At 44.8% G+C, this 27,032-nt stretch overlaps 1 protein-coding gene across 2 annotated transcripts; it reads left to right on the forward strand.

Annotated features, from left to right (window-relative positions):
* Positions 1–1,735: 1,735 nt before the first annotated feature.
* Positions 1,736–25,980, forward strand: Miox (Myo-inositol oxygenase). 2 transcript variants are annotated; one of them, XM_075695564.1, is made up of 7 exons: positions 1,736–1,880; positions 2,766–2,883; positions 13,266–13,346; positions 18,883–19,086; positions 20,054–20,233; positions 23,205–23,392; positions 25,134–25,980. In XM_075695564.1, exons 2-7 carry the CDS (start codon positions 2,797–2,799, stop codon positions 25,240–25,242), a joined length of 849 nt encoding a protein of 282 aa, XP_075551679.1. In that variant the 5' UTR covers positions 1,736–1,880; positions 2,766–2,796; the 3' UTR covers positions 25,243–25,980. The 2 variants fall into 2 exon arrangements, with proteins under 2 accessions (XP_075551679.1, XP_075551680.1); XM_075695565.1 differs by having other exon boundaries at positions 1,758–1,939.
* The last annotated feature ends 1,052 nt before the right edge of the window (positions 25,981–27,032 follow it).

Below are 27,032 nucleotides of genomic sequence, written 5' to 3' on the forward strand. Positions count from 1 at the left end.
GCTGTGGCTGTCTGTCTTTATTCCGAGTGGGCACGTTACTCTCGGCGTCATTCAACAATGCACAGTCGTTTTGGCAAAGGTGAACGGGATTTCGCGCATTTCGTAATTATACTGTTCCTAGCAATCGGACTAGGCTCGACGTGAAAGCAGAATGATGCAATTGTAACGACAAGTAAAACGAAGCCCGTCTTCAAGAACTCAGATCGCTGTCACGCAGCTTTGTGACAAATCGGGAACCAGTAATCAGCTCAGTAGCAAACCTACCACTAGCACGTTCCCGCACAATCGAGGTATGCCCACCGTGCGCTCTGCGAGGCCGCACTTCGAAGATCGCCGCTATTAAACGTACCTCTCGTTTCTAAGGGGAAACAGCGCATGCTATCGTTTATTAGTTGTTTCTTTCTTGCATTCTGGAGGGATATCACGGCGAGTGATATCACAGTGCCAGAGTGTACTAGCAGATGTGTCCAGATAAAAAATCTCGCTATACAAAGAACTCGCAAATCTATCCAGATAAAAATATCGCCGTACAAATAACTAGCACGTCTGTCCAGATAAAAACACTCACGGTACAAATAAACAAGCGGAAGCGGCAGGTCAAAAACGGCTATTGCTTCACCTCCCGGTCACGAGCCTTCGTGGCTTAATCGACAGTCACTCGTGACCGGCTACGTCACGCCAATTAGGAAAAGTAAACATTAAATCTCATAAGTCGACACCCCTGGTGACCATAGGATCAGCTATCCCAAACGACTGGTTTTCTTTGCAGCCGCTGTATAGTCTACGCCCCACTAATGGCACCGTTGGCGCGAAAAAAAATAACGATAACAAGCGCTTGCCAGACGCCGCGGACACGCATGTGTCTGACAGTCGCGAACGGTGTCTGATATTCGCGAACGACCCCCGACACTTCCTCGTTCGCTCGAACAAAGGCCGGGCACCGCCGCGCCCTCTCTCCCCGGTATTACGCGCCTCTATCGCAATCGAAGGGTAAGCACCGACACGTGAAAGCCGGGGACATCGTCAGGAAGACACCCTTTCCTCCTCACATGGCGCGGCTTACGCATGCGCTACGCCCACCAATCATAGCCGTGCAGTCGTCGCCAGCGGAGATCTACGCGTTATTAGGGCACCCAAGCAAAGCCAAAGGCGTCAATCTGTTTCGTAACAGCCCCGGGACGCGATATCAACAAGGGAGCGAGACGCCGGAAAGGCAAAGAAAACATGCGTCTTGTCTCGGTTTGATAGCAGCGGCTTGGCGGCACGTGGATAGTCAGAACATGGCCATCCCTGCAGAGGAGTGTCGCAAAGAGCCAGCTTCGTAAAGGACAAAACGAACCACACCCTCCGAACCCCTCTCGCTGTACGCTGTCTTATCAAATATCGCGTACATGAAATACCGCTGCGAACCGCACGAGCCGACGCGGGGACAGCCCTGTCCCTTTCCCGCGCTACAGCCACTCCACCTTCCAGCCTCTCGATAAAGCACTCAACCAGTCTAGCGAAAGCGGAATCATCGGACTCACCCTCTGTACCGTCTGCGAGTGAAACTATCGGCGACGTGTAGGATGATTCTTGCAGTCCTCTCGTCTGTTTTCGTTAGTTGTTTGTTTGTTTGCTCGTTCGGGGCCTTCGCCTTATCTTCGGAGCCCATTGCTGATGTCACTGCCGGGCCGGTCATGTGACGCGCCCCTCGCCCACCCACAACAATGTCGTCATCCGGTCCCGACAGCCACCACAGCTGCTGAGCAAGGCGCTTGAAAACGCCCGCGGGACGACTGGAACCGCAGAACGAAACGCGAGGTCGCCAGCAATCGCAAGACGAAGGTGCCAAGGGGAACGGCGTCCGGGTAGAGCGCCGAGCCGTCATCGAATTTTGGGTGAGCCGAGCCTTCCCAAGGTCGTCGTCGAATAAGCTGTTTCTGGTGCAAGCGCACAGGTATCTGTAACATATGAGTTACTTTCAACTTTGATCAGCTACATATGCTCGTGAAAGGAGTTGTAACATTTCTTGCGCCAGTGTGAGGTTGGGTGCTTGGTAGTTTTTGTCTGATGCTGCAGTGATGGGTTTCCCGCGCCAGGAACTCAAGTGAAAGATAAACAAGAGAAGGAACCGGGCGTGTAAACTCAAAGATGGGTTCACGTTGAATGAAATGACAATCACGAGAACGACACATGACTGTAACACAGGCACCTGTCCTGTTTAGTCTTATGAACCATTCTTTTCTGTGCCACGCATTCCGCAGTGAGTGAACTTGCACCACTCAGGCCATCAACAAAAGTGTCCTTTTGTACACGCATATAGTACACGATAATTTCTGCGAGCAGTCGCCCTGCCGTATCTCTGGCTTAAAATGAAGACAAGCAGGGCTGAGAACGTGGACTGTAGATTTTGGTCCCGTTAAGGCATAAGCAAATAAGCTCTAGAACATTATTTACCCGTCACTGTGTCACAGCAAGAACCCTGGCATAATCTAACCGAATCCACGACGCATATCGACAGCGGAAGTAGTAGGTAATTTTTTCAGAATATATAATTCTCACAAGAAAGTGTCGGCATGCTACTGAATGAACTAAACCATGCAACATAATGCTGATGTTCAAAACCTCTTAAAATAAAAAGAACGCATGAATGCTTTCGTGGAGTACAAACCAAAATGCCCGAAAAGAACGACGTGTAGATATTTTATTTTATTTTTTTTTGTTCTTCTTCAAGCTTGCAAGAAAACTTCCTGTTTCCTTTTTTTTTATATCTTACTATGCAGGCTTACGAAGAGACATTCAAGTGGACTGAAAATGATCATTCCCATTCTGGACCCATCGGAGCTCTACCGACCAGAGCACAAGAAAATGGAAGATTTTAGGTCGTACACAACCAACAAGGTGCGCTACGTGAACTGCGAAAACACCCGTGTACTTAGATTTATGTAACGTTAAAGAACCCCAGGTGGTCGAAATTTCCGGAGTCCTTCACTACGGCATGCCTCATAGTCAGAAAGTGGTTCTAACACGTAAAACCCCATAATGAAAAATGATAAGGTGCGCTAACCGCAAGGGCCAATGCCATTGCATTGCGCTGACAGCGAAGTGGATTTATTTTGTGCCGATATGCAAAAGTAACATCAGTGCGCTTGAAACACAATCATCGCTTTGTTTACTGAATTATGAAGTGGACGCAAAGTTGGTGAAAGAGTTAAACTGAATAAGAGCAACAAAAGTTTCGCTCCAAAGCAGGGCACAGGGGCTATGGGCGACGCCTTAGTGCGGGGCTCAGGTTTAATTCTGATTCGGCCAAAATTTATGTGAACGACCCTTTTTCTGAATTCTGCTTTCATAAAGAAAAAAAAAGGCCCACTGCGTCTGCGAATTGAACCCGTGACATCATCCTATGCAATTCCCGCTGAGCCTTCATGGTGAGTAGCTGGATAAAAGTTCCTGAAAGATATTCACTTATCTCAATGAAGTTAACAGATAAAATTGGCTGTAGCGAGGTGTTCCTCGAACAATTTTTCACAAATTTCCTATCCATATAGTCTTTTATATCGACTCGCTTGTAAAACAGTCTATGCTGTATGCTGTGTCCACAACCAATTTATGGTGAGCGCACTTTGGCGCTTCAAATGAACATGATAAAAATAGCAAATCGAAGGTACAGTGCCAAAAAAAGGCATTGTTCGTATAAAACGTGTACGGACAATGCCTCTGTTTTATACCATATATATATATATATATATATATATATATATATATATATATATATATATATATATATATATATATATATATATATATATAATTCTCCACTATTGCAAATCCCTCAACAAGCGTACCTTTCTGACGAGGAGCAACAGTGAACCAGGAACCAGGCGCACCTGGATTTTGAATCCAGTACAGATGACCAAACCAGCTTTCTAAAATTATTGTTGTAGCACAGGCAAACAGTGCTATACTGTTTGTGCGCGAGCTTTTAGCGAAAAACAACACAATTAAAAAGACCAAGAAGTCCACTCTCATGCTATATATAGCATGCCATATATATATATCATGCCACCCTATACGATAAAAACTTCTCCTGTAAGTTAGAAAAGATAATCCTCTCCCCGTTTATGTAACATATATAGCTTAAACAGCACGAAGTAGCAAAGACTAACGAGCCCTCAAGTGAAAGGAAGATATAAGTTTTTTGAAAGAGCGTAGGTTAGGGCGTGTTGGTATTCCATAACTGAGGTTTTTTAGCGCACGAGAAGGGACGAAAGACAGTGGCGAGACGAGGACACAGCGCTAACTTCCAACAATGGTTTTATTCCACAAAGCGGTACACACATATATATAGGTAACACACACAACCGTACGCATGCGCATATGTACTGATTTGTAGTCAAATGAGACTGCAACGAGACATGTGTTATGGAAAGTTAAGATCTTATCAAAGATGAAAGAACGACCATGCATAGCCAAAAAAAAATTTGTAATTGCAAGATTAAAATGTAATCTCCATCAGGCCACCCTCTGTGTCACGTTTAAAAAAGCGAATTCTTTACTTGAAAGATCTATTGAAGGCGCGCTAACACAAGCGCTCCCTAAATTAGCAATCTTCGCCGCTTCAATAATTTCACGTGTTGTTTGCGCTGTGCTTCTTCCTATCACCGTGCACTGTTTATAAATGGGAGTGCACCCATGCTTTCTGCAGTGAAAAGCCAGATGCCCCACTCCTCCATTTCGCACATTATTTGCGTGTTCACGCAACCTGTCATTTAGGCACCTTCCCGTTTGGCCGATGTATTTTTTGCCGCACGACAGGGGTAGTTCGTATACGATATTGTTCTCGCAATGAACGTAGCGTTCCTTGTGATTTGTCCGGCAACTGGGCTTCTCAGAACCACAGTAGCTGGGCTTGCACAAGTTGGACAGCTTGATTGGCACTGAAAAGATGACGCTTACGTTTGCGTTACTGCCAATCTTCTTCAATCTGTGCGAGATATCCTGGATGTACGGTATGATTGCGCGTTTCTGCTTCACTCTCGCATTTTCCGGTGAAGTAGACTCCTCATCTCGTCTCGTCTCATCGTGTCCTCGTCTCGCCACTGTCTTTCGTCCCTTCTCGTGCGCTAAAAACCCTCAGTTATAAGTTTTTTGTTAGGAGATAGCTAAACGGTCGACCCGAGTCAGCGTTTGCAGCATGAAGAGTTCAATCATTTTGACAAGAGACCTGAAGTTTAACAGCAAGCTCATTAAACGCCATTGACACTCACGCATGCTGTAATGGTATGAGAAATTTCTAGTGGTAGTGATCTAGTAACCAGGGGGATAAATAGGAGGCTCTGATATCTTCCAAAGTCATCGCGGCAGAAATGTGCAGTTCAGCATAACCTGATGTATATGCATATATATATATATATATATATATATATATATATATATATATATATATAGTGTGTGCTATCATGTTAGCGATGCGCGTAATCTACACGCGCGAATAAGTCCATAGAAATCTTTCAACATCTTCAGTGTTGCCGCAAAACCTCTACCGAAAGTAATACCTGGGTACGGCCCTGCCGCCTTGGTCACGCGCTTCGCAGTAACAGTTTTCAGAAACTTGTTGCAATTTCCCGTAAAAACCGCATATATAGCGACGTTCGCGGAGGAAGGGCGTGAAGGCAGATGCTTGAGGGATATGTATGCGTATAGTTAACACTGGTGAATGCCTCCCGCCACAGAAATGTTAATTTTATGCGCACCAGCATAGCGAAAACTGGAGCGTTTCAGCAGTGCGCACGATTGAAATTTCTTATGCGATGTTGAGGTCCTTAAATAACAGTGCATCAAAACCTGAGTTCCTGTAGCCGCTCTGTTAAAGAAGCGAGCTTCTTCTCTTGCGCACATCTGGAAAGTTTGCGTTGGAAGACAACATCCGCCAAATGCACAGCCTTCACTGCGTAAAATAGCTCGGGCTGTTAATCAGAGCGGTCACCTACCCCCGCTCAATAATGCGCTTGCCATTATCAATGACTGCTGATATAAGACTGTATGGTGCAACGAGGAGCAGCTAATCCAGCGACAGATATAACCTGTAAAGCAGAAAGCCTCGAAGCATCCAGGTGAGTTGCAAAAGAAACAAAGGAGAGTTAGATCAGAATAGACGAGGCAAATCTGAAGCCGCGCATGAAATCTCCGGTCTCTAACGGCAATCATCGCCGACGGAGGTCACAGAGTTGTTGAACTTTGCGGCAAGGCGCCCCAGCAGAAAAGAACGTCTGGTTGCCTTGAGAGATAAGGTGTTCTCCTGAAGACACGCGCTTGACCGCTCGTGTATCCATGTTCTCACTGTGGCTGAATGGTATCACACTGCCCGCAGCGAGGCCCGCGGTATCGCGGCCCAGCCGGTTACCACTGGATGCATCAGTGTTATCGAGGGTGTCCCGGTTTCCGCCTCGCGATGAGCGTTCGCGGAGCACACATGTGCTTCTGCAAGAGCTTAAACATTAAGTCGGCGGCGTCTTGAAATTTTTCGGTGTCCCACTTATAGTATTTTTGTTTCTACAAGCTTTTGGCGCTCGTCTTATTGGTGAGAGAACTTTGTAACGATCTGCTGCGATGCTCGTTGGTTTGACATCATTACGCGTACGAGCAACGAACGAAGAAAGAGAAGTGCTCCTCTTGGATGTTCTAGTGCTTCATTCGATGGTATGGTATGAAGAACTTTATTTAGGTCCTGAGGGATCTTCAGTTTAAGTTATGTGCCTAAGTCTAATCGTGCGAAAGGACACTGTCGAGTATAGTGTTTTAAGGCTTCGAAATTGTTTTTCTCTATTAAACTAAACCCTCCGTTGGTCCTGTCGCATGACCACGTTGCACTACTTGTTGCCAAGTCCGCACAGCGCCAAGTTTGCTGATCACCCGAACTGACCTAAACTTTAATCTTACGTTACGTTTTTTTTTTATCCAGAATGCTGCGAGACCTAAATGCGAACAATCATATGCCACGCATTTTCTGAATTGATGTAAGACGTGCTAGTGGTATTAGTCTATCTCTGATTACAATATCTGTTGTCACGCTCAGCTACCCCGCGAAATTAATGAATTACCTCTCGCTGTTGCTCAGTGGCTCTGTCGTTATGGTGCTGAGCACGAGGTCGGGGGTTCGATTTCCGGCTGCAGGGGCCACATTTCGATGGAAGGAAAACGATAATAACGCTAGCGTACTTATATTTTGGTATACGCGAAAGATACCTCAAGTGATCAACATTATTCCGGAGCCCTTCACTGTGCTGTCCCCTCCTATCTGATGTGCCGTCGTCGATGTTAAGCCCAAAATTCAATACCTATCTTGAATTCCCTGCTGCCGAATCGCCCTCAAAATTCAACACCGTGGAGTGAGAATTTCGGGAGTGCACAACCAGTTAAAGAAAGGCGCCCATGTGTTTGCCAGGCAGTGAAGGCTTTAACCTCTGTATTCCATCCACTTTGTGGGCTAAATGGTGTTTCGCAGAAGCAAAAAAAAAGTGACAACTTAGGGTGGAAGGTGACAGTGAAGCATTAGCTTATGCGCCAGTGTCTGTGTTGTATAGCAACATTACTAAACTGATACTGATCTATTCAAATTATTTATTTAAACTCTTTGTTTTTATTTTAGTTCTTATTACGCTTCGTTAATTTAGACCAAGATTCAGCTCACATTATCTCGCATACACTACGTGTCAATCGAAGGTGTGAGCCCTAAAAATGGGCCCACAATTTCAGCTGTCTATGAAATGGCAGAAGGCGTTGCCCTACACTCTAGAAAAAAAGTGCTCGCTTTTCGAAGCGTATTATCGTTCGTAATCATCGTTGAGACTGCAAACACTTGAGTGAGTGGCCCGTGACACGTGGAGTACTAAGGGTGCACAATCCGGCGTCACCTTCAGTGCTTTTCACGATAAGGATGTAAGGCTTATCGAAGGCTACACGTGCCGCCAAGATAGGGTTGTAAAAACTCCCGTGCACAAAAACATCTATAAATATGACCATAAGATATGGCAATAAGATGGCTCGGACTCATCCTGGTACCGAATAATGGTATCTATGTGTAGCTGTTTGATTGAGAAGGGCCGCACAGCAGCAGAACTGTGAGCACGCTTTGATGGCCAATGCCAACCTTCGTCAAAGTTAACTTTCCGAAGACATGAGTCTATCAGATTGTAACTTGCGCTTTTATCTGCTACGAAGGTCTTATGCAAAAAACATTTTTCCATCCAGAAGAGTTAAGAGGAAGCTTTAGCTCGGGCCAGACTCCGACGCCGCCTATTGAAATACATGTAAAAAGCAGAAAAGCTTTTCTGAGATAACCACTGGGCCTGTATTAATGAAATTTGTTGCTTTTGAGAGAGAAAGTTAAATTCTAGTAATTGTTGGAAGCGGAATTTCTATTTAGGGCCTGAAATTATTAAAGGAAATTTTCAAAAATTTGTAAGTTTGAAAAATAAGGAAAACGAAGTTTACAAATCCGTAGTTCTGCACCAGGAGCAGATATCGCAGGTCTGTAAACTGCATCTGTTAAAACATCCTAAGCGGACAAATTTTATATGTCAATTTATGGCATGAATTTCTTACATTGTTTAGAATGGTTTTGCAAAAGGTGTACTCACATATTAGTGGTCTATCAGAGAGCCATGTATAATACATCCATTTTGTTCGCTTTGTTTGTACTATTAGGTGCAATTTACAGAATTGTAATATCCTTTCTTGTTGTAGAGTTAGAGAGTTATAGACTTCATAGTTTCGTTTTCTGAATATATGCGATTTCTTAAATATTGGCCACCTATATCACAAGTTCGCAACAAGCAGTCACTGTATTTTAACTTTTGCTTTAAAATGCCGCAAATCTCATCAACTTTGGTGCACTGGTCGCCGACAAAAACGATTTATCGTTTCGTGTGTTTTTAGATTGGAGCCCCCGGAAGGGCCCCTCACCAGGCCCCATAGAAAATTTTGGTTATACGCTGTAAGTTGTTACGTGTCCTCTAGAGAGAGCGTTCTGCCGCAAAAGTTTTCCAAACCGGCTCATTATTAGCCGAGATAGAAATGTTTCAGTGCCGCGAACCCATGATTTCAGGAGGCGAGCTCTATTTCGAAGCGAGACACTCGCTCCCCTTGCCCTGTCTAGGCGCCGCAAGCGAAATTCCTTCCCGGCGTTCTCCCATACCGGACTTCGAGCAACGCGTGACGTATACGTCACGAGCCCCGCCTTCACTTTTCTTTTCTCCTCGGTTTCTCGAGACGCGGTGCACTTTCGCTGAGGGCTTCGCGAGCGAGCTGTTGCGACTGTCTCGTTTCGCGCAGCGCACGATTTTGCGCTCTGCACACGAGGACACATGACTAGCGGTATAAGTCGGTGTTATGCGAATATTGAGGCAGACACAGGCGGATCACAGAGCATGATCGCGCGCTGGAACACGGTATAAAATGACATAGTTTCGGTGTCTGCGCGCGCGACTGCACGACGTGGGAACAAGCAGACGAGACGGAAGTACATCTTTCTTACTGCGGTGCAAAGTAAAGCAAGAACACGCAAACATCGGTTTGTGTGTTTTATTATTTCTCTAAGCTTTAATGCGTCTCTTCTAGCAAGATATTACACAAATAATAGATGTTACCTTGAATAATTCTCGAAGTCACGTGTCACTACGGGCGACGTCACCGCACGAACGCGTGTACGTAGGCGCACTAGCACTTGTACGTCATCCTCCGGCTTGGAGCGCGGCGGCCGCGAGGGGAAGGGAAAACGGCGTTCCGTTTGAAATGTCAGACCTTTCTGCGGCGTGTAGCGATGTAATACTTTGCCGACACGATCGTTAGCGCGCATTGTATGCTCTGCGCTTGTGAGCTCAAAATGGCGAGACCTATTGAGGGGCCCTTTAAGCAGCGAAAGTTTTGAGTCGAGGCCCCAATAAATAAAGCAGGGAGGGAGGGAACTTTGTAAGTGTCCATTAGGTGGATTGTCCCTTTCAATACGCGCTCAGTGGACAGAGTTTAAGAGACGGCGGAGATGATTGGCGCTGCCCTACCGGCTTCTAGCTCTATCCAGTCAGTGCGCACTGGACAGGCCACTATTCGAAGCATATTATCGCTTATAATCATCGCTGAGACTGCAAACACTTGCGTGAGACCCAATAACCCCCAGCGCACAGCTGCTGTTCAACGGTGCAGATTACGGTAATAGATACCGCGCTCTGCTACTTGCTGCATGTTTTCTCTGTTTTGTAGCATGGCCACAACGTGAGATAATCTCGACTGGTTTTTCGCGGACGTGGGAAAATGAAGGCATAAGATAAAGACTAACTTTCTGGGTGAACATCAGGACCTGCAATGGAGAAATTCCGTACGACACCAAAAAGAAATATGAACTGTAATGAGCGATGTAGTTAAGGTTCTACAGTTATGTCAGCAACCTCAAAAATATGTTTTAATGCGAAAGCACTACAGGGTCAGTCAACGAAAACTGCTTCTGTTTAAAGAAAAGCCGTGTGCTTTAGTGGAAACGTACACCCTCAAATCAGAATAATAGACGATTGACAGAACCCTTGGTTCACCAAGTGTCCTTGAAGGCTAAAAAACAAGAAGAAAAGACTATACGCAGTTGTAAAGAGTACAAACTCGCCCACGGTATGGGATAAATATAGCTCATTTTTAAAAAATTAGTGCTCGTCTTTAAGAGAGGCTAAAGAAAAATAGTACTCTCAAGATCTACCTTCACGACTAAAAAGAAAAGCCGAAAATCCTGGCAGGCGATTTCACCTAATAGTGGTTCGCATCACATTGAACTAAGTTATGGCAATCAAGCTCCAATAAGTGACAAGGAAGGCCCAGTCGTCTCTAATGCATTTTTTCATCTATATTCACAATAGAAGGCCATTCAAATTTGCCGCAAGTCACTGATCTAGATTACCAGTACCTGCAATCCATCCATGTAACAGAGGATGGCATCACAGGTCTCATAAAGTTGACTAGTTCTTCCGGTGGCGATAATATTAACTCAAAAATTTTAAAGAATACCGTCACACTATTTAGCAAATTTTTATGTCTTATTTTCCACCAGTCGTTATCCTCAGGCCAGCTTCCCTTAGGCTGGAAAATTGCGAAGGTGATACCAGTACACAAAAGTGGCAGCGATAATTCTCCAGAAAACTATCGTCCAACATCATCGACAAGTATTTGCTGCGAAATGCTTGAACATATCGTTGCATCGCACATATATCATCATCTGTAATCAAATAATATTTTCTTTATTAACCAACATGGATTTAGGAAAGGCTTGTCATGTGAGACGCAGTTACTATAATCCACTACAGACTTGCATTTTAACATGGACCGTAGCCTTCAAACTGATTGCATTTTTCTCGACTTCTCCAAAGCCTTCGACCATGTAGCTCACTGCCGTTTAATTTCAAAATTGTACGTTCTCAAATTATACAACTTAACGCTCTCCTGTATTCGTAACTTTCTAACAAATCATCAGCAATTTACAGTCGTTAATAACTTTACATCACCCCTTGCATATGTCAGTTCCGGTGTATCGCGAGGCAGTGTACCCTTGCTTATTCTTGTTTACATGAATGGTCAGCCCAATAACATCTCATCCTGCATGCATGTTTTTGCCGATGGTTGTATATTATATCGCCCAATTCGCAAGCTTGATAATCATGGCATTCTTCAAGAGGACCTTCATCTGAAACTTAACTCATCCAAATCTAAAGTAATGACATTCACGTGAGAAACTTCAAGTCATAGCTTTTCCTATTATACAGATACCGATCTGCTATCTCAGGCATTAGTATATAAATATCTAGGCGTCAATCTTACACTGAGCCGTTCCTGGGCCTTTGACATCACAACCATATGTGCAAAGACTTCCAAATCTGTTGGGTATATTCGTCGCAACTTGAGTAACTGCCCGTCTAACATCCGTAAATTAGCATTTATATCATCTGTACACCCCCAGCTTGAGTTCGCGTCGCCTATATTGTCTCCCTACCATGAATACTTAATCCGCATGTTAGAAGCCATCCAAAACCAAGCTGGTCGATTCATTTCCCACAATTACAACTACCAGTCAAGCATTACTCAAATAAAACTCTGCCTTTTCCTTCAATCACTAAGTAGCCGACGTGACGTAGCACTCCTGTCCTTGCTCCATAGATATGCCATCCAAATGAAGCCATCAAACTTGCCACTGGAACGCGCGTCTTGCACGTCACGACGATTTCATAATGGTTTAAGCCTCACTCGCATTTATGGGCACACTAACGCATTTAACTTCTTAACTCTACCAAGAGCAATTCGGTTATGGAATTCGCTTCCTAACAGCACTGTCGTGCACATGAGCAATGATAAATTCAGATAACTACTGAACCCGCAGTTTTCATCATAACAAATATATTCTGTACATATGTCATGTCATATAATACGAGTCACATATGTGTCATGTCTCTCTCTCTTCCTTTTTCTTCAATTTGTTGCTTCAATTTTTTTTTATGTGCTCGCGCTATGTGCATTATTTTGCCCGAGTGTATGCCGCTTTTTATGTTAGCGTTAACTGTACTTTGCATTCCTTTCCTGACAACTCTTTCTATTGCTTTAACGTTTTTATTTGTGACACTGTTTTGCAAGCACGTTATCATTGTAAACATTTTTACCTCTCGTGTATCGATTTTCTGCTGCCATTTCTTCAACGACGCCACCCTTACTCAATGCTCCCCTTGGGGCCTGTAGGGTACTTTGAAATAAATAAATAAATAAATAAATAAATAAATAAATACATATGGCTCTTGAGGCGGAAAATACAGCGTAGTTGAGGTTGGCGTGGCCAGCGATGGTTCAAAAGGTCATCGTACCCTCGACCTTTGGTGAGAGTCGAGCACACAGTCATTGGTGGCACTTGAACCCACGACCTCTGGTGTTAAGGCCAATTTAATTAAGGCACGGTGAATTAAGGTAGACTTAACTAAGGCACTCGAACCCACGACCTTTGTTGTAAGTCGAACACTCGACCTTCGGTAGGAGTCAAACCCACAACCTTGCGTTCTGGCATAATGTCTCAGCATCGCGCGGTGGTCGCGATGCTTTTTTCATTCATCCGCGCAGGGATAACCAAGTGCCACATTTCTTTCTTACCACCGCTGACATTCGTTCACGCATATTGTCAGGGTCTTATATATTCTCAATAGCTTGAACCACATGTCCCAATCATACTTTTTGGCGCTCTTGGTTTTGTTTTTCCGTGAATGCAGGATGACCCACTGCAAGCCAGGGTGGCCAAAACCTACAAGGACATGCACACTTTCCAGACAGTGGAGTTTGTCCGAAACCGGGTGGGTATGTCATTACCAGTGCAGAAAGTGTTTGCTGATATCAAAAATACGGGCTGCAAGAGAAAGAAAGCACAGAAGTCCAGTGATGAGTTAGTAGTGGCACCCTTTTTTCCTTTGCTCCGAGAAAGTTAAGGAAAAATATAATTATTTTTCTTTCAGCTCTCTCGCTGTCTCTGTTGGAACATTTACACGTTGTGCCGAAACAATTCTGAAGCAATAATATCCAGGTGCAAAAGCTTTGGTGACAAATTAAAATCTGTGTGTAAAAAAAAAAACTTTCTGTAAAAAAGAAATGGAAGCCCTCTTTACATGGATCACAACGCTTTCGACGCCAACAAACTCCTTTCGGCACTAACATGCTTGGAATATTCCAAAACTTTATCTCGATATACTGAAACCAGTTTATGTAAAATATACATATGTATTTACCAGCATTCCTTTTCAAGGGTAAACATTCACGATTAAGCGCCAATTCCTAGTATTATTGTTTTGTGTTGGATCACATCGAAAGCATTCAGTCAATAGACTACCGCTATTACTCAAACGAAGTTTATAAATAATAGAAGCAGAGAAAGCAACTGATGAAGCGCGAACTAGAAACCAAGGTTAAGCCAGACACCCCGCAATGTGTAACTTGCAACGTCGCTGTGTGCAGGCGCATTTCTCATGAACTGATACATTATTTTTAAAATAAATAGATACATCAGCATGCCTTTGATATCTAGGATACATAGTCTTAGAATATAGCGGTGCTGCTGGTGATGGTGGTGGCGGCGACGTTGTAAATTCAACAACATGCTGCTCTCTCAGCTTCTAGCTGCTTTAATTAATTGCTTCCTTTTGAGGTTTGTTTGAGTCTTACCAGCTCTTTTATGCCACGTGCATTCATACCGTAATATTTTATAAATTTATTTGCGGGTTAGTGCTGTCTTTTTTTGTGTTTGACCATATTGCTGGATACTTTAGGAAATAAATTCAAAACAACCTCACCCAACATTTCATCATATTATACAAATATGTTCTCTTTAGCATCTTGGAACTGTAGTCTGCAAAGGCTTGCCGCATTTCATATTGAATACGTTTGATGATTTTGGCTTTTACTTCGTATGCGGTGAGGGCCCAAGGCTGTTGGACCATATAGATTGGATTTATAAGGGATAGGATGCGGTGCAACTTGCGCCTACCCTGGCCTACCCATAGGTGAATTTAACTGACGGCAAGGAATTTCTCGCAATTGACACACTTATTTAAAACGTGCTTTTAATCGCTCTAGTCTTATTTTTTATTATTATTATTTTTCGCTTGTGGGTAAGCTTGCCCATGAATAAGAAGCTTCACGCAATCCGTGCCCGGTGTCGTTCCGCCGAGCGCCCGCTGCAATGGCGATCAATCTTGACAAGAGAATAAGTGTGTGTCGTCACAGCAGTCGTCACAGCTTCCACAGCTCAGCGTGGTCTGTTGTTATCACCAGCTGGTTCCTTTCTTCGCTGCTTATGACCTGCATTATTTCGTTTCTTATGAGGGTTGTGACAGCGGACCATCTAAAAAATATAGTCGACGGAGAGTGAGCCGAGCGACGTGATTACAATCCCGAAAGAGCTCTGCAGTCCCTACGTGCCGTTCCCTGAAGTGAAGTGGAATGAGCTGTGTGGCAACCGTGTGCAGAAAAAGAGCGCATGAGCTTTTCTCTGGTCATATGATATATAAGTCGCCGGCATAGTATCCCTGCCCAAAGACAACCGCCGGCCAATGCCACTCAGCTCGTGTGGTCGAAAGACGCAATCGCGACTAACTTCTGAGCAATATCGTGCTGTAAAAGAAACGCAACAAGAGTACGTTCTTCCTCTACTGCTTTTCGGTGGCGCATAAAAATAACACGACTAAACAAAAATGCGCTTTTTATATACAGTTATAGACCTGTAGCTTAGTACCTTGGGATGCTAAACAAAGGAGGTGAAAAAACGTAGTCAGGCTGCATGACGACACCTTGAAGAGAAAAGTGAAACAAGAACGAAGAATACAACCAGTGAGTTCCCTCATAGCTGAGCCATGGAGTTTGTCAGTCGCGAATAGCTCGCACATCCGGACCTCTTGGTAAGTTCTCCGCACACAAAGAAACACCGCGAAGGCTACGCAGACGGCTTCTCCAAGACAGGACCCCCTGGGAACAACAGTTGTTGCATCATTCGATTCGAGAACTATCAGCCGCAGCTGGCGACGAAGGTTCATGTGTTCCTTGCCTCGCCGTTCGTTATCTGCCTCTCTCGTGCACGGGTCACCTTGTCGTCAGGGGCGCGACGATCAATCTACGCAGTCCACTGGGGCATCGTGACACGAGGCCTCCTCCGCCCTCGATAGCAGTCTCGCCTCACGTGAAGGTGCGCGCCGAGAAAAAAAAAGGTTCGAGAGATGTTGTTATCATCGGTCTCACTCGTTGGGCACGCATCTGCGGTGAGCGGGCCCTCGACCTCGACGCCTTGGTGTCTGCGCTGCGGAAGCTGGTCTTGCGCTCAAGAACCTTTTGATGCCGCTCTGTAGCGGCCGCCGAGCTTTCCTTATCGCTGACTCTACGCGGCAGCAGCGCGTTTGTTTAGAATATCGCACGATCTCGTGGTGCTTATGACGCGAGCCTGGATAACTATGTTTGAGCTTGGCCAACATTCTGTTGACATTGAAGCTCGCGCCGGCAGTGGGGGGGGGGGGGGGGGGGAGGAGGCTTACGACGGGGGAGCGTGAACTAAGTGCTAGTGTTTGAAATAGGAGATGAAAACAGGCCGCGTAACCTTGACGTGTGAAGCCGTAAAGTGTTTGGGGAAGGCCTACTGTAGTTAGCTCCAATAATAAGTTGCAAGCGGCTGATGACTATCGAAGCGCCATTCTTTTTCTGTGACTTGGTAGCTTAGAGGAGTTCTGAATGCGACAGACGTGCAGCGCCCCTCACCATATTTGACCGTTTTGAGTCAGGCAAGCGCGGCGACTAATTCGTGCGCTGACGATCGTGTCTGCAAAGTATTACAGCGCTGTGCGCCGCTGAAAACCGCTAAAATTTCAAACCAAACGCAGCGCGTTGTCCTTCTCGAGGGAGCTGGCGTCCCATATAGAGAGCCGAGGTGACACGCACAAACGCCGTGATTTATAAACTTGCAGGGGCACTTAAGTCTCCTTACGTGCATTGAATGCGAAAGCAGTATGACTCTTCCGCGCGATACTTCTCACTCAGCCATGTGCCCGCAATGGGCAAAGTCAAAAATGTTAAGTTAGCCATCATAGCCTATAGTCACAATTTGGGGGGCATGTCAAGTCAATTTTGGGAGTAGGCCAGGTCGGTTTTGAGCGAGGGTCAACTCAGTTTTCGAGTTGGGCAAAATCAATTTAGGGGGTGGGTCACCGATATCTTTAGAGTAGGTTAATTCAGTTTTGTGAGTGGCCCAGGTCGGTTTTGAACGTGGGTAAACTGAATTTTCAAATTGGGTGAATACTTTTTTTAGGTGTGAGTCACGGCGTCCGTTCGATTCCGTGGCTATTCACCGTGGGGTTTCGCAGTGCTAGTCGCAGCAGGGCCAGCGCCGGGAACATGACGTCATCACTTGGTCACGTGGGTTTTGGTATCATCGGATGTTAACGCTGGTCACGGGATATTCCGCTTCGTGGGGCATATAATGTTTTCGCATTGAAACGCATCGCAAGGAACACCACAAACCGAGACGCCTTGCATAAGTTAGTCGTTTAATGCGGAACGCGCAACGCCACCGCCGAAAATACACCGCGCACCAAAAAAAAAACGAAGAGGGCAAAAAAAAAGAGGGGGGAGAGGGCAGGGTTCGTCACATGAACCTGACGCTGTCCCTCGGCTCCGGTATGGGAGGAGGTGGGGAAGGAAGGTCGTTTGCGGACGCTAATCGAGGCAGAGGGAGAGAGTGTCTCTGCTGCCACAATCACCTCCTGCCAGTGCGCTAACAGGACATTCAATTTCTTCTGTATCCTTAAAAAATAAACATGATTTGAAAAAAAAATATTTCTCGACACTATTCGTAAACAGTGTTGCGAATGTTCTAGTGTATAACTGAAATTTCTAACGGGCTCTTTTTTGAGGGAAGTGCTCGCCTCACCTCAGTATGCATTACTGCGACGAAGATAGCGAAAGCCACGCGCCTGCCAAGCAAAACGTAGCTTCCGCATCGCACGTCTGTGACAAATGGCGGTTTTAGGCTATAGAACCTGCAGCTACGATATGGCTTGATTAGGCGACGTCGACGGCCAAGTGCTACCACCAATTACGCATATTTAATAAGCAGAACGTAATCTAGCTACGCATGTCATGCGCAGGCGACATACTCGGCTATCCTTCTTTTACTCACTTTACCATATCAAAGCATCGTAACTCAAATGTGCGATTGGGCAATCACACATTTTTCCAGCCCCTCATACTTCAACCCGTCTCAATCATGCGCACAAAGTATCGCCCATCTTCGCCCGGACGAAGTACCAAAATTCGCCTTTAGCATTATGTATAAGCGAATGGAACTCCCTGCCGTCCGACATCCGCCGAGATACCAGATCCTTCTATATTTCACTCAGCGCTCCTGGACTACTTACAAAATGAAACACATTGCTAACCTGTATCTGCCTGTCATCGTTTTATATACAGTCTTTGTACGCCATATGTATGCAGTGTTCTTTCCAATGTATTTGTGATCAGTGTTTAAATGGCTACTCAACAAAATGTTCTATACTCGTCTTCAACGTATTTGGTTGATTTTCTTTTTACTGTGCCTTTCTGGACACTTTCGCTCAAATCAACTTGCTGTTTCTTTTTCTTGTTTTGTTAATATTCTTGTCTTCGATTTGCATTGTTTATAAATAATATTTATGTACTCACTTGAAATTTGCCCCCTATGCATTGCCCACTAGGGACTTTAGGGTGTTGAAGTAAATAAATGAAATAAAGAAATATTTCGTGTGCCAAAAAAAACATTATTACTGCAGACATTTTCTGTGTAGTTTCGACAATTTCTTCAAATGATCTTCCCTGGAAAAAAATGCATTTATGTTCTCATGCAGACGCCATCAATGGTTAGTGAATAATAGTGTTAAAATACTGAGTATAACGAATATATTTGTTTCTTTGATATTAGACATATGGTGCTATTTTGTCCTCCATATTGCGTATCACTCCATCCTAGTTTCACATCTAGGAGAGCCGGTGTATTTTTGACGCCTTCTGAAAGCCTGAGCGTAGTTAAAATTGTCTTCTCTCGTCGTTTAATTCACGGTTCTCTCGACTTTTCGTAGGCTATATTGCATTAACGTTTGTAATTTACGTATGCTTGAAGCAAGGTGAAGTTAACCGCAACTATTGCAGGGTGTCCAAGACCAACGTCGGCGGTGTCATTGTGGACTCTCGCTCCCTGCACCGTTGCGGGGCCACTTTGATTTGCTTTCTCATAAATAATGAAGCGAGGATTGACGTTTGCCCCCTTCAGACTGACACTGATCTTGCTCATACTTGTCTCTCCGCACGTGGGCCGGAGAGCAGATGGCTGAGTGGGGCAAGTTCGACAAGGCCCGCATGCCCATCATGGAGGCCTTGGAGAAGCTCAACGACCTGGTGGACGAGAGCGACCCCGACGTGAACATTCCCAACATTGTGCACGCCTTCCAGACTGCCGAGAAGATCCGTGCTGCGCACCCGCATCAGGATTGGTTCCACCTGACGGGCCTCATTCACGACTTGGGAAAGGTGCTGTCCAACACTGTGTTCTTGCATTTGCGGAGAAAAGAAAAATGCTTTTGTTGTTCTGGTTTTACCGGGTGCACGCGCTGCTCTAGTGTCCAAGTTCGTTGGACGCTTATAGCATTACGGGCGTAACTTGCCCACTTTTAAAGCGAAAGCTTTCCTGGCCGCGAACTTGCGATTTCGCCGTGGCGGTGCTCCGAGGAGGCACATGACGTCACACCGCGTATCCTCGTCGTTGCGCTCGCCTCCGCTCGCTTCACCAGCTGCGTCACATGCCTGATAATATGTCGCGGAGGATTGAAAAGGAGAGCTCGCGTGCGCCGCAACCACAGATGAGGCGGCAATATGGACGTCAACAATTCTGATAAGCAGGAGGAGGCCTGCCGTTCAACATCGAAACTAGATGAACAGGAAACGAATTGCCCAGGAAACAGATGAACAGCGCGCCGAACGACTCGCTAAACCCCGCAACATAGCTAGACAACCAGACTAACCTGTACTTGCAATCAAGATTAACCAAGGCTAACCATGCTATGCCTTAGCTTTCTCTACGTATATCCTGGCGTAGCCGAGCTAAGCCACTGCCCTTTTTTAAGTTATTTAACAGAAAATACGAGCCTATTCCGAAGGCAGGGCATCCTAACAAAGCGTCTCAAATCGCTAGCTGTCACGAAGGAAGAATGTGAGAAGCTGGCGCGCGATTCACTTACCAGTCGTTTCAAATGAGATATTCTGGCACGAGAAAAGCATGCGCGTGTGATTGTGGCGAAATTGTTAGCGCTGCTGCGTTGTGGGATAGATGTTCGATATCATCGTCGGTAACGCATTTATTTGCAGCATTATAGCTGACTTCACTCACTTTGGAGGTGTGTTGGACGTGCACTAGTGCGTCGCAGTGTGCACGAAATCACAAGCATGTAAGATATATGCGCTATAGAAGTGTGACTGATAAGTGATAATGTCTACGCAGGTGATGGCGTTCTATGGCGAACCTCAGTGGGCTGTTGTGGGTGACACATTCCCGGTAGGCTGCGCCTACCAGGATTCCATCGTCTACCGAGACACGAGCTTTGTTGACAACCCGGACCTTAAAGACAACCGCTACAACAGCCGCCTCGGCATCTACACCCGACACTGTGGACTCGAACAGGCACGAACACTTTTCCTATAACTCTTTTCCTATAACTCTCTCAGGCGTCAGCATTGATGAATATGTCTCATCGTGGCCATTTCGTAATCATTCCGTAATTTCGCGCTTACTTGTAATCGTTTACGCAACCAAACATTGTCCCGCGCATTGCTATTGTCCTGCAGGTCACGGAAACCAAGATTGTCAGTAGTCTCATGCTCCTACGGTGTGTCTTCGTTAGGAGATTTACGATTGCTGAAGACCTCAAAGCCTTCATTGCGTTGATGCACTGAGCAAAAAGTTCATAGGTTTATCTGCATGCCTATAGCTTCCATCTGTTTTGAGCAAAGCAAATTTCCCTCGCCCACCTGCACTTACCTCGCCTGGATATGACTTCAATGATTCACTTCATTTCAGTGCCTGGATGCGAATATCGTTGCTTAAAAGCAAAGACGTAAATTCAATTCATGGCAGAAATACAATATTTTGGAGTTTAATCAGAGTGTCGAACCACGTAAGGTACCGGGTAATGGGTTCGAGTTCAACGTACCCACATTTCTTTCCGGTACAGTTCCAGTTCGGAGAAATATACATTTATATGGGTTCGCAACCTGGTACGGCGCCGTGCATTGTATCCTGCCCCATAGCAGGATACAATGCACATTGTACATTGTACTATCGACTTGAATGCACGGCGGATGCGTAAGTTTCATCAAGAGGGAACAGAAATTTACGAATGAATTCACAGATATGGGGGAATTGAATGTAAATAGTGAAGACAAAATAATTACTGAAAATCCCTGCGTCAGCGTAAGGCCTGCATGTGTGTTCCACATTCGTTACTTTTACAGCAGCCGAGTCAGTGAACTTTAGTTTTGCTTGGGGACTGGTGGTGAACGAACCGTGGCATGTTACTATTCTGTTGAATACATCGCGAATTCCCGTTGTATTACATAAATACAAGCTTCAAAGTAATAATCGGTAACAAACAAAGAAGCCAGCATTTGACATTTCACTGTTTTCTACTTTTTGAGAAGCAGGTGAGGGCATTGATGCTTCTGAATGACGAGCTAGGATAGCATGAGCTTAACCGTGCGTCGAACTTTCTTGCGAATGTGCAGGTGGCGCGTAGTCTTGTACAGAGGGACAAAGAAGTCAAAATCACGCACACTGAACCCCACGAATAATTTCTACAACTCGACCAGCATTGTCGTCTGCTTTGCTAAGCACCAAACGTTCATTCAACCATGGCACATAACAAAAGCAAATTTCGCCTGTTTGCAGCCGCGGTTACTGGTCGCTGAGAAGCTGAAGGCATTTGTTAGCGACCGCAGTGTTGGTGTTGAAAAAAAAATGGCGCAGCTGATCTCGTTAGTTTATCCAGCTTTAATAACAACTCGACTTAACGGATGAATGGAGAATGTCACAAGAAATGTTCGTTCCGCGGAGCTAGAGCCCCTTGATCCGCGCTCTTCCCAGGTTTTGCCGGAAAATGTCATAAAGGGTCTTTAAGCGGATCCCCTGAAACAATGTTTCGGCCGCGGAGCACAACGGGTATGGCCGACTTCATTAATGCAAGCGCCTCTGCCGAGGTTGCCGTATTTACCTGCACATACCCATCGTCTATGCCCATTCTCACACGGCGGCAACTCGTGAGTCATAACAATCTCCTAGTAGGGTGCGCCGATTGAGTAAATAGTTATTCGAGGGATCGTGCAAACTATTGAGCACCCTTGCTGACCTATATGCTTGAACCGTTTCGTGCTGAACCGGTAACCATTATTTTGTTTTTTGTTAAGGTATCGTTCGGGTTCAGGCGCGTTCGAAGAATATCTGTTCGTATTCGAGTTCAATTCCGCCCAAAGTTGCAATTTGGGTACTGCTTTCGGTTCGGGTTCGGCTCGACACCCTGCATTTCACACGTGTAATTATTTCCGCTTTAAGTATCATTCAAGAAAGCAGTGTCGCGGTGCTTTCGACTGCCTACCACTGTGGTGGTACATCAGCAAAGTATGATGGCTCGCACGGCCCTTTATGTTACTGCTATATGTCGAGTGTTGGAGCGGCGTCCAAGAACTGGTAAAGCGGACAAAATTCCAAACACACCAAATCTCCTAAGGCCAGTACTCGAGCCATCAGCTGTAACAGAAGCAGCGAAAAGAACAAAAAGAAATGTCTAGTGTAAATAAGCTATACAGGCTGGCGCATAACTTCCAGACTTACTCATTAATAGTTTCTTCTTCTGCAATGACTATTCAGAATGAAACACAGGAGCGATAGTCCCGCCTTGCATTTGCTGAAGGCAAACATTGTGGCAGGTATGCACCATAGCCTTTTTTTTCTGTGTGCTGACTTCATGCGGTGTTTACAGAGCAGAGCCGGTTTGGTAACCCACCAATGCAAAACGTCTTTGAACGTTTCGCTAAATGGAGTTAGTCTGCTCAAAGTTATTCGTCCACGCATTCTCCACCGCTACATTTCTTGGGCCACTGTCAAGAACCTGTCTACTATCATGGTTCTTGAATGCGTGCGCGTCCCTCATTTTTCTTCTAATCGACTGCAGAAAGGAGCACAGACATTTGATTTGCACGAGTAGATATGGGTACATGACACTGAGGTCTTTGAGAATACTGGCTGATTTGAGTCAGCAAACCGTGTGTCCTTAGCTTAAGCATTCATACGAAGTACTTCACGAAAACTATCACTTATGGTATTTGATTCCGACGCCGGTTCATTCTCGGACGTTTTCCTGCGCCACCAAAGCTTCGGTTAATTGACCTAGCAAACGATGTTTCGCAGTTGCCTAAATTTCTGGCACAGATCCCTGCACTCTTGCTAATAAACGTGAGTTCTAATACATTGGCGAAGTCACCTCCATTGCTACAGTGTTCGTGCCAGAATTGTCGATTGGAGAAGTTCATTTTTAGAGGCAGGATTTGTGGCTACTGCAGCCAATTTGTTATTAGTACCACGGGAACGTCTCTGCACGCAGGTTCTCATGTCCTGGGGCCACGACGAGTATATGTACCAGGTTCTCAAGAACCACGGGGTGACACTCCCTGATGAAGCCTTGTACATGATACGGTTCCACTCTTTCTACCCTTGGCATTCGGGGGGCGACTACTTGGAACTTTGCAACGACAAGGACCTCCGCATGCTGCCCTGGGTGAAGGAGTTCAAGTAGGTGACCTCTTTTAATCACAGCACGAGGCTTACTCATGTACTAATATTTGCTTTCTCTTCAGTTGCCAGTACAAAAGTGTCTGTGGTAGTGCGCGTGAACCATGGTCAGGCGACTAAGCGCCCTACTCTGGCAGATAAAGGCCAGGGTGCTCAGAAGATATGCCTTCGCCTCGCTTGCTTCAAAAGTTGCTTTCACAACTGTTGCTAAAGGAATCATGTTCTGTAATTGAGTTTGCGCATGTATCGCAGCGCGGGAGCCATGTCGCACCGTTCACTGTTTCAAAAACCCGCAATCGAAGGGTCAGCGTCAAGCTGTTTGCGCAAGACTTCAAAAAATAAAGCGCCGAACATGATCGCAGATGATGTTGGAGAACATGAGCGCCTCTGTGTGGCTGCCGACTTACTGATGCCCACGCCCGCGGCATAGACGAAAAAACAGTAAAAGCTGTCTCACCTGTAAATGCAACAACCCCTGTTCAAATAGTTTGGAAGGGGTAACCAGTAACTACATGTAAAGGCTTTGTCAATCTTTCTAAACGCCAAATGATCCAATTTTCGTCAAATATATTTAGGCTGTTGGCCGCTTAGAAGATAGTGTTAATTGCTAGCGTTTTGATATTATTCTGGATTTACTTCTCGTGAACATTTCTGCCGTGTCTTCATCTTTGGAATTTCCACATGGAATATTTGCTGACACATCTTTGGACAGTACTTAAGAGGAAGCTTTACCTGGAGCCCAACTCCGGCATGGCCTATTAACATACATGTAAAACGAAAAGTCGTTTTTCTGAGATAACCACTGAACCGATTTTAATGAAATTTGCTGAATTTAAGAGAGGACGTTAAATTCTAATGACTGTTGGAAGCGGAATTTCAATTTAGTGCCTGAATCTTTTTGCAAAGATTTTCAAATATTCAAAAGTTTGAAATGATAGAAGCACAAAGTTTACAAATTATTAGCTTTGCATCAAGAACAAATATCGCGGTTCTGTAAACGGCATCCATCAGATCATTCAAAGCGGACAAATTTGATATGCCAATTTATTGCTTACGTGAATTTGTTACGCTGTATATGAGGGGCCTGTAAAAGCTGTATTTTCATATTGCTAAATTTTTCAGATTCATATATAACATTATGAATTTTGTCCGCTTTACATGTACTATTACATGCAATTCACATAATTGTTATCACTTTTCACTGCTGACTTAGAGTTGTAAACTTGATAGTTTTGTTTCCTGAAAATTTTTTTTATGTTTGCCAATTTTTAATAAAAGTTTTACGACCTAAATAAAAAATTTGAAACACACAGTCACTATATGTTAAGTTTTTTTTTTCTTTTAAATGCAACAAACCTCGCCAAATTTGCTGCCGTGGTTGCCGAGAAAGACGAATTCTACTTTTACATGTGTTTAGATAGGAGCACCCGAGCTAAAGCTTTCTGTTAAGTGTAGGCTGAAAGCTGCTGCTTGAGAAGCAGGGAGTTTTCTGTGCTAACTTGAGTCCGAAATCGTAAATCAAGTGTGTGATAATCGTTAGCAAACGTTGTGACGTGCAATTTCTATTTCGCTTTTCCTGGAGAGAGCGCGGCATCAACATATTGCAGATCATTTCTAAACTGATGCAAGGATTTCAAACTTGTGCTTTGTGTTTTTGGCAGGAGAGGAAATGCGATAGGATGACTGGGGCGAAGGGGAGACAAAAGTGTGATCTCATGAGCTAGTGTGTTTTGCCTTTCAGTAAATTTGACCTCTACTCAAAATGCGAGGATGTTCCGGACCTTGAGGCGCTGACGCCTTACTACCAGTCTCTGATTGACAAGTACGTTCCAGGCGTTGTCTGCTGGTGATGCCAGGAGTTGCAGGAGACACGCCCGCTACTGCGGGTGCTTTAAAAGTTGGGCCTATTTACCGCCGTTTTAGCAGTGGGCTCGCCGGACAGGAAGCACGCTTGGCGAATTCATCTGCTTGGCGGCGGCTGTCGCCATAAACTTTATTGTCACGGCTGTTACTACTGCGAACACTAGCAGTCGACACTAACGGTTGTGATAGATTTTAGCGCTACTTTTACCCTTCGTGAGTTGTATGTCGATCTCATGTCCGCGACGTCGCTATAGCTATGTTATGTCACTCTTGCCCTTAGCAAGGCTCCGGGTACGTGCACATGTGTTCGGAGACGGCGCTCTTCTTTTTCAGGGTTGCCAGGGAATATGCCAGGGAATATGCCAGGGAATACATGAAATGTTGACGCTTGTTTCACCTTGTGCGTGAAACTTAAGAACGAAATGAAGCGCCGTGCAGTTTTCGTTGTAGAAAGCCGCGCGTAGCCATGCGTATTTGAAGAGAAAATGCGGTTGCTTTGAGGCGCAGAAGTCCTTTTTCGGCGCGATGCGGTGTGTCGGGAAGTGTAACGCGAATGATTTGTGAAAAGTAGTGACGAACGTGTTTGTGCAGACCGAAGAGACAATTTCATTTTTATGACCATCATCTGTTGCTGGAGAGTATTTTGTTGGCCAGGTGTCGCACACGCCAGACACCTGGGAACGTTTATGAGTGTATGACATAAAAAAAAGTATTTCAAACCACAAGACTTCGAACTATCTCACGAATTTTTCTATCGGCCTGTTGAACGAAGGCAATTGTCACATCCTTGCTGCTTAGGCTTTGAAGATTTTATTTATAAAATTATCACCTAGCCCCCCTTCTGCTGAGAAACAGCATCTGCATTGACAGGCACATGTGCTTTATTTGCAATTACACGTCTACACACAATACGTAACTACTGCGGATATCACATTTTTCGAATATGAATCAAATACGAACAGTAAGTATCGAATATCGAGGCGAATATCGTATAGACAAACACAGACGCATACATTTACAGTAGGAATACTTATTTCGGTTTAATTAGAAACCACGCTTGTACGAACTTGTGAAACACAGTCGGCTAGTTATTAGGGTCAAATTAGGAACACTTTTAAACGCTATATAGCTAATTGTCATTTTAAAAAAACTGCACGAACAGCCTCTGAATATCTTTAGAGCCTGGTAGCGAACACACTTTCTAAGAATGAATGGATGCTGCATTACTGGCTTTCTAAACATGCTAAATAAGTGGCTACCGAAAAAACAAACACGGAGCTGTGGAACAAGAAAGGAAGGAGCCACTGAAGGATTTTTGTGCAGTGAACGCACGTACAAGTGCTAGTTCCAAAGAGAAAATCACTCTTTGTAAAGTTGCTATGCTACGAGACTGCAAAAAACATTAAATGACAGACTACACGCAAAAATCGAGTTTTTACGCAGATTTTCGCCGCGAAACCAAATACAAAACTTGTATTATTCATTTTGTTTCTCCACGGCTTCCAAAAATTTTGTCATTGATTCACTTTTGGTAAATTGCGGTACTTTGTTTAGCAGAAAGATAACAGTAACAAGATTTTTAGAGTCGCTCGTTTGCGAAATGTTTATCTATAGGTTAAAGTACGCGAAAATACCAAATAGTTCATTTTGGAATACGTATATTTAGCATGTAATCTTAGATTTCTTCTTTGAGTCTGAATATTCGCCCACCCCTGTTAGGAACCCGTTGCCTCCCCTGCGCCTATCATGAAGGATTTTTAACCAGAGCAAGTAATTA

The sequence above is a fragment of the Dermacentor variabilis genome, chromosome 6 (genome assembly GCF_050947875.1).
Source record: "Dermacentor variabilis isolate Ectoservices chromosome 6, ASM5094787v1, whole genome shotgun sequence".
NCBI lineage: Eukaryota > Metazoa > Arthropoda > Arachnida > Ixodida > Ixodidae > Dermacentor > Dermacentor variabilis.